General features: G+C 32.0%; 1 protein-coding gene across 1 annotated transcript; it reads left to right on the plus strand.

Moving 5' to 3' along the window:
- On the plus strand, positions 7,722-8,489 carry LOC109345860. The gene has a single exon (XM_019585144.1). It carries the CDS (start codon positions 7,722-7,724, stop codon positions 8,487-8,489), a length of 768 nt encoding a protein of 255 aa, XP_019440689.1.

The raw sequence follows: 8,922 nt of genomic DNA on the forward strand, positions 1-8,922 counted from the left end.
TAATATTTAGTGGAAAATCTCTTGTGCTGCAAGAGTACTGGACGTAGCCTTCGGTGGACAAGAAGGTGAATCAGTATAAAATACTTGTGTACTCTCCTTTCCCTTTACTCTTTACTTTATTCTTGTTTATTATTATACAATATTATCTGCTGCACATTAACTCTTACATTTTGCAGAAAAAGTTACTATAATTTTAAGTCAACTAATTCACCCCCCCCCCTCTTAGTTGCAATCTTGTTCTTACACATAATTGGCTAACTATGGATGCTTTTAATGTAACTTATTCATGTGTCATTAACCTAGTTAGTAGTGATGAATTTTGGGTTAGCACAAATCAGAATCCCAAACCTATTCAATCAAGGCTGAAAAGGCCAATTGGTAGGCATAAGAAACATAGAAAGATAGACTTACATTCAGAATCTACACCTGGTAGTTCACTAAAATTGAAAAGGACATGGAAGTCAACTTGTCCAAAATGAAATGAACAATGACATTATAGTAAAAATTGAAAGGGTCAAGGTATGCCAAGAAAGAAGGGTAAAAAACATGAAACGAGGCCCCCTGAAAATATGCAGCAACCTGAATTACTTCAAACTCAAGTAATACATACTATCCTCTACTATCTAAAAATAGTGTAAAGTGTTTCGCATCATTGCTATTTGACTCGAACCTATTCTAAAAAAGTCGAGGCATTTCGAATTGTTTGATGACATGGACAAAGTCGAGGAAAACCTCTGAAATTATTTCAATATTGGACATTCAACATATCATAGTTTTGAATCGAATCTCTTTTGAAAGAAGATATTTTGTCTCATAGTAGCCTGCTCCAGTTCCATGTTATTTATATTGTTATCTATAATTTATGCTAAATTTATGTACAATGGTTGTAGGAGAGTCAGGTGCATTCATCCAGAGCTGCAGCTGGAATTCCAAGTCATGGCAGATACTCATCAATATTGGTAAGAACATCTTTCTGGACATTTAATTATATTGTCATTTTCCCATGCTAAATTAATATGTATATACATTATGTTTCAGTTTGAGGATGACAACACAATGGAGTTACCTCAAGTCCAACCATCAACAATTGATCTAACCTTAAGTATATTGGAACCACCTCAATCCATCCAAGAGCATCAGGTCCAAGCTCAAGTGAAACCAAGAAAACAACCTTCAAGGTTCAAGCCACCAAGAACTAATTTAAAGAATGCTAAGAAGAGATAATGGACAGTTTTAGTCATGTAATGTTTTGATGTTTTTTTGTAATGCTTAGAAGTTGTCATTTTGTGTTAAGAATGATTGTATGTACTTTTTATTAGAATGACATGATGACAGTTGTCATTTTGTGTTGGTATTTTGTACTGAATTAACTATTTAATGCAACATGTTCATTTTTTGTTGGTATTTTGTACTGAATTAACTATTTAATGCAACATGCTCATTTTGTGTTGCTATATTGTACTGCATTCACTATTTATTGTTGCTATTATGTATTTCATTCACTTTATTGTGTTCACCATTACATTGCATTCACTATTAACTTATATTTTATTCATTTTGTGGCAAAACATAGCAAAGCTTCATAATACAAAACTTACATAACTTGTATAAACTATAATTTCATTTCATTGATAATACAAAACTTACATAACATAACCATAACTTCATTACATAACAGAAAATAATCAAAACATACATAACTTCATTTCACTCATACTAATACTACATGTTCATTTCAAAATACAAATCCTAAAATCACTAGCAACAAATAACAGACTAAACACAGCTGCTAAAACTACAACTTTTCTAGACCATATGACATGTTCTTTCATGATCATTTGAATTTCGTTTAGATTAACTTTCAAATCATCCATGTCTATAGCATGATCAATCTCATTTTCTTCCCTCATGGCTTGATTTCTTTCTCAATCTTCAACCCACATAAAAAACTTCACACAATATTTGTTTCCTTCTTGTAGAAGAATGAAAATTGTTTCAGAACTGCAAAATAGCAAAACTTATAACTTCACATAAAATAGAAAATAAAAACAAAAACAGTGCCAACCTTGAAATATGGACATTCATAGAATTGTTTCTTTGGGTTTTTCATAGTCTTTGATGTGTATACAATAGCAACTCTTCTACAATGGCACAATGGAGAAGGAAATCTTTTATCCATAGAGCTGACATCGTCATAACTTTGATGAGAGGTGCAGCAGGAATTGACATCACCATAGCTTTTTATGTCATATGCAAGAAAAGGACAAAATTATGTTGTTAGGAATTATAGTGTATGAATTTGGGGGAAATTTCCCATCTTCTCGACCCTCTGTGATATAAGGAAGAAGATGGAGTAAAACAACATTGTTTTGCTTCTTAATTTTTTTTCGAAATTTATCTGTGCAAACCGAAATCATTGTGCTTATTGTATTAAAAAAATTAAAGCGATGTCATTTTGCTTAATCTATTAAAAAACTGTTTCAAACGACGTCATTTTGTACGGGGAAAAATTGGTTTTATGACATGGCAAGTTGTACACGTATGACCATCCATCGTAGTCGATGTCAACATTTAATGTGTCACGCCAGGAACTTTGTTATAGTTAATGGTGTCCACATGACGGAAGGACTAACATGACTCGGCGTTGAACTTGTTGAGACTAAAATGTCACTTAAAATTTGTTAAGGACTAAATTGGTAACTACAAATAAGATGAGGGACCAAAATGAGTGATTACTCTTTTAATTATTATTCATCAAATCCTATCACCTCAACTTTTGTTCGTCCAAAAGTTACATATGTTTTACGCATAAAGGATTTTTTTAGTTGGGTCTAATTTTGCTTACTGAGCTCTCGAACCCTAATGAAACGGGATTGAAAATGATTACATCCCTGCTCTGTCAGGTTTCGAGTGTTCTGTCCTTATCAAACTACATGAACATCATATAACTTCATTTGCTTTGCAATCAACAAAAAATAATGTCTTCATCAAATAATGAATCGGTTATATGACAAATAACTCAAAAACAAAACGAAAAACTGAGGTCTACTCTAGATGACCAAGTTCAAATACATTAATCGGGTCTTTTCAACTTCACGGTTTAGCTGGATAGAGGATTTATTGTATAATTTTAATATCATAATATATATACAATCAGGTGATCACATGTCTATTAATCGTCCATAAAATTATATTAGGCTCTCATTTCATAAGCAAATAGAAGAAATTACACATCAGCCTAACCATTATAGAAGTTAACAACCACTTAATATTGTGAACCAGGGTTGCTTGCGAGGCCGATTAGCGGCCAGACCGCTCGTTCTGGCTTGCATATCATTGGTAATTACCATAAAAATTGGTGTCCAATTTAAGGGGGTTGTTTGATATCCAGCTGCCCACATCTTTGGTCCCTCCACAGTCATTGCAAATGGTGTGAGAATTACCAAGTACAAAATAGATAAGCATAGTAATTCATTCCGCTGACCAACTTTCCCCTCATGCCCTTTTTTGAAGAGATGTTACGGAATACAAATGCCAAATTTGATATCATAGTCCCCATAAAACCTGAAAAACGAAAAGATCACGAAATCAAAGTCAGGAGAGTGTATACAAGTCCTTACCAAAAACTATGAGTATATAACATGTTTGAATGCATAAACACCCAAGTATATAACTGTAGATCATCCTTGACATTGGTCACCTAAACCAAGCAAGAATGGACAAAGAGCAATGCTATATTCTCCTACTAATTCTTCTACCTACAAGAAAGTGACATATGTCACTTATAAACTAATCATTAATAAATAAACGTATCACCTAGTGACATATGTCATTTTTTTGTGGGTATGAGAATTAGTAGTAGGATTTAGCAGGAGGATATATCATTATCCATGGACAAAGGAGAAAAAATATTTCAGAATACCCAAGTTGCCAAACAGAAAGGAGGAGGGATTATGATATTGCTTAACACAATAACTTATGATCAAACTCTTTTGCATGTCAAATTCTACTTACCAGTGAGTTTATCATCCTATTCTCCAATTTCTTACTACACTCAACAGCAACTGAAGAAGATACAGAATTCAGTTAGCAAAATAGAAGCTGCTTCTTTACCAGTCATATTTAAATTGAGCTTAGTTACAAGGGTCAACATTTGCTATATCAAAAGATCGTGTTACTCCATATGACACGTTTTCTAATTGCTTAAAAAATATATATTTAAATTTAAAATTTAATAATAAAGGAGTAACATTTTATTATTTAAGTCTACGCTATGATATCATTAGGAGAGGATCTTCATCACAAGTCTAAACTAAATTGAAGTAGATTTGTAGTAAATAGGCAATTCTTAGTGACCTTTGGGAAGGTATTAACCAATTTTTTTTGACTAATCATCCTCTTAGTTATAGCCAAGAAATGAAATCAGCGATATACAGGGAAATTAAGGAGATGACAGCTATTGAAATATCAAAATGCTTTTCAATCCTTTATCAGAACAGAAATCGTAGCAAATCCACGTGAAATGGCTCCCACACTCATCTTAATTGTCTGCTAATAAATGATGAAATTCTAGCCACTATAGGGTCCCTTATTCCTATGTATAAGACTTTATTCCTCCTAGCTAGAATAACTATCTCTCCAATAATATTAACAATAGAATTTTATCTGTTCTCCTAGAATAAGTAACTCTCGGGTAATACTTAATCTTAGTTGATCATGAAGTTCTATTATTTAGAATTTTGAGCATAAATATCAGCAAAAAGTTTAATACATTATTATTATATTATCCATTATTCATATTTAATTATAATTGTTTTTCAAAAAAATAGTATATAAATATTATACTATTGTACTATGGTGAACATGGAATATGATTACATAAGCTCCTTTATAAAGATATCAATGTATCACGAATATTTGCTAATCCACTCATGTAACATTCGATTTATCATGACATTTTTATATATAGGGGAAGACTATTAACACTCCACTATTAATTTTATAAAATAAACACTAAAAACATGAGCGATATAATATAAAATACATTTAGGTTCTGTTTAATAAAACTAGGGACAAATTTAGTATCTCATTTGAAAATCAGGAGTTTAAAGCTAATGACTCATAGGTTATAGTTAATTGAATTGAAAGTGTTTAATAAAATTAAGTGATTAATTAACTGATAAATATAAATATGTAAAATAACTTAATAAGCTCCTAATTTATCAACTATATATAAGTCTCTCCAATTGATTTATCCAATCAGAACTTATAAATTAGCTAGATTTTTTGTCGAAAAACTTTCTCTGAACTTATTTTTGTACAAATAAATTCATTCAATAACCTATGAACTCCTTTCAACCTTGCCAAATATATTAGAGTTGTATCCTGCCGTATATCACCTAACTTTTTAATTTAGCAACATTAATTATAGGAATTAGACATGCTCAACAAATCATCATCTTTGAAATCCTATTTCTTTTTAACTTTATTATAGGCAAATATTAGTATGTTAGTATTTGATTGAGGATAAAACTCGAACCCACTACCTCATTCACTTTATTCTTTAAACATTTCACCTTAACTATCATACTCCCTCCTATTTCTTTTTACTCATTAGATGCCCTAAAACATGAAGCATCAAACATGTGTTTCCTTTTAATCCGCATAACTATGAAGCATGGGAGAACATATGATACACAAGTTAGTGCCTCCATTTAATTTAAGCATACTATATATATATAATATGAAAAAAGATGTATATACCAAAAAGAATAAGAGATTTTCACTCTTTCATTGTATCATTCAACATTCATTTTTAATCATTATTAACTTTTAAATAAAAGTAATATAAATGAACAATAAATGATGTATTGACTTGTATAAATATATATACTATCAATACATAGATATTGCATTTATATAATAAGGAAAAGTGTATACTTTACATATGTCACTAGGTGCTGCAAACTGAGTGGATTAGAATGAAATTAAAAAGAATGTTAATACAATCTTAAACTTTATATTTTTTTACAAATAGGAGCCACAAACTTTAATTTCATTCTAATCAAACCTTAAACTTCTCTTATCTATAAAATAGATCATTCCATTAAGTCTTTGTTAACTTATTTAAAGATGAAATCTAACCTTCCAATTTTTTAATCAGTACCACTAATTTACTAATTTAAAAATATAAAGAAAAATGTATGCAACACTTCAAGTTTATACATTTTTCAAATAGGAAACACATGCTTTAGTTCTCTCCCAAACTAACCATAAATTTTGCCGTTCATAAAATAATAGACCATTTTCTTAAGTTTGTGTTAGAAATTGAGTAAACCAATTATATAGTGAAATAGAAAATAAAGATAATTAACCAGAAACTAAAGATAGAAGCTTTCAATTGCAAAAATACTCTTTTCAATAAGAAATAAGCTTAGATAGTGTGACCGTATAATTTGAAGAGATTTCTTAGTTTGTTGGGGAGGAGACAAGGACAGAGATTTCTTAGTTTTGGTGGGGAGAAGGGGATGAGAGAGCTAAAATGTAAGAAAATATATTTGCCTCATATATAGGGTTGAGGGGATTATTAAAGGGGAGAAGGGCATTGCATGCTTAAAACCCAAGAGCCATTGTCTTCTCAGTTATATTTCTCTCTCTCTAGAATAGATTGAATATGGTGGTTTGGTTGAGATGGAAGAAGAATAGTCGTTCATGGTTATGTTGCTTTTTTTATTTTTTTCAAATGAATAAATCAATGATGAAGAAGATTACAAAAATTGAAATGTTAGATTTGACTGTTAAATAATCTAACAGAAATTTAACAAAAAGGTCTATCTTATGAATGTGAAAAGTTTTAGGCTTACTTGACATGAAATTAAAGTTAGTGACTTTTATTTGTAATAGATGTAAAGTTTAAGAAGTCCATAACACATTTCCCTATATAATATTACAGAAATAAATTCAGGTAATGTACTTTGTCGGTCCAAAACGATTCAGCCCAAAAATGGAAACGACCCAAAACAATTTGCATGGTTCAATGGCCCCCGGTATGTGACTAATCACTTGTTAGAAATTTAGCACAACACTCTAATATGAAGAGACTCCCTTCATTATCCGAGAGAGAAGTGATGTAAAAAAATTACATATATCCTTATATATATTATGATAAGACAATTTTATCATTAAAATTAGAGGAAAAAATTGTATTTCCCTTTCTATTAATTGAGAGGAGTGTAGCCCCTCGTATACATGTTTAACTTATTTATTATTTGTGATGCAGTGAGTGTTAGAAATAAGTTGTAATCCAAGCTATGATTGAGTAGTGAATAGATTGAGTTGTATTGATTAAGAGTTAGTTTGTTTTAACTAACACTTTCCAGTTTTGGTAGGATTTTAAAATTCTGTTTTGCTAGTTGGTTTGATTGCATACTATAAATGGCATACACTCTTCTCCTTGAATAATAAGATGTATATTCATTGACATTGCTTCTCTCCTACTCTCTTCTCTTCACAATCTTCCATTATTTCTTTAAAATCTAACATTTGGTATCAAGAGCACGTTACTATCCTGGAAATCTTCTATCTTCATTAAAACACTCTCCTTCTGTTTTGCAACCTGAAGAATTCACTGCATGTGAATCAGTTCTGAAGAAATCAAGGTTGCTGATCTTAGTGTGAAAGGGGTGCAGAAGTGTGAAGAAGTTTGATCTGTGGCAAAGACAATGGTTGGGAATAACAACAATCTTCCATCAATGAGCCTACCTGTTCTTACAGATAAGAATTGGGATCGTTGGAACACACAAATGAAGGTATTGTTCAACTTTCAAGAAGTGAATGAGGCTGTTGAGAATGGACTTGTTGTACCAGGCCCTGAAGCTACAGAGATTCAAAGAACCATGTTCAAAGAAGCAAAGAAGAAGGATAACAAGATATTGTTTCTGTTGCATCAATGTGTTGATGACACACAATTTGAGAAGATTCAGAATGCCATAACAGCTAAAGATGCTTGGGATATCTTGACTTGGAGCCACTTTGGTGGAGACAAGATTAAGAAAGTGAAGCTACAAACACTAAGAAGGCAATATGAGCTACTACAAATGGAGGAAAGTGACAAGATTGGAGACTACTTCACAAAATTGATTACAATCACTAATCAGATGAAAGGATGTGGAGAAACAGTCACAGATCTCATGATCATAGAGAAAATTATGAGATCGTTGCCTCAAAAATTTGACTGCATTGTAGTAGCAATAGAGGAGTCAAAAGATGTTTCAATAATGAAGATTGAGGAGCTTCAAAGCTCACTAGAAGCACATGAAATGAGGCTCATGGACAGAAATCCAAGAAAAAGCAGTGAACAAGCTTTAAAGGCAATTCACTACAAGGAGAAAAACAAGAAATGGAAGGGAAAGAAGAGCAGACCAGAGCATGACTGGCCAGATACTTCAGAAAGGAGGGCAAATAAAATTCTACAAACAAAAGAAGTTTGATAAGAGGAATGTAGAGTGCTACACTTGCCACAACACAGGACACTACTCCTATGAGTGCACTGCTGAGAAAGGCAAACAGAGGAATTTTGTAGACAAAAGACAAAGAGGCATTCACAACTCATGAAGATCATGAAGTAGAACCATTGACCCTAATGGTTACAGATCCAGCAGAAGATACTCACCTTGAGTCATGGTATCTTGACTCAGGGTGTTCTAACCACATGACTAGTCATAAAGAATGGCTCACAAACTTTGACTCAAGCAGAGAGAGTAAAGTCAAATTTGCATATGATAACACCTTGAAAGTAGAAGGAGTAGGTGATGTAGTGATCATGAGGAACAATGGATCAAAATCCCTTATCTCTGATGTGCTATTTGTCCCTGGAATGAAGTACAATCTACTCAGCATTGGACAACTAGTACAAAAGGGATT

The sequence above is a fragment of the Lupinus angustifolius genome, chromosome LG01 (genome assembly GCF_001865875.1).
Source record: "Lupinus angustifolius cultivar Tanjil chromosome LG01, LupAngTanjil_v1.0, whole genome shotgun sequence".
Taxonomy (NCBI): domain Eukaryota; kingdom Viridiplantae; phylum Streptophyta; class Magnoliopsida; order Fabales; family Fabaceae; genus Lupinus; species Lupinus angustifolius.

Coding starts and splice junctions, on each gene's coding strand:
- LOC109345860 (XM_019585144.1), top strand. CDS start 7,722: ATGGTTGGGAATAACAACAATCTTCCATCAATGAGCCTACCTGTTCTT.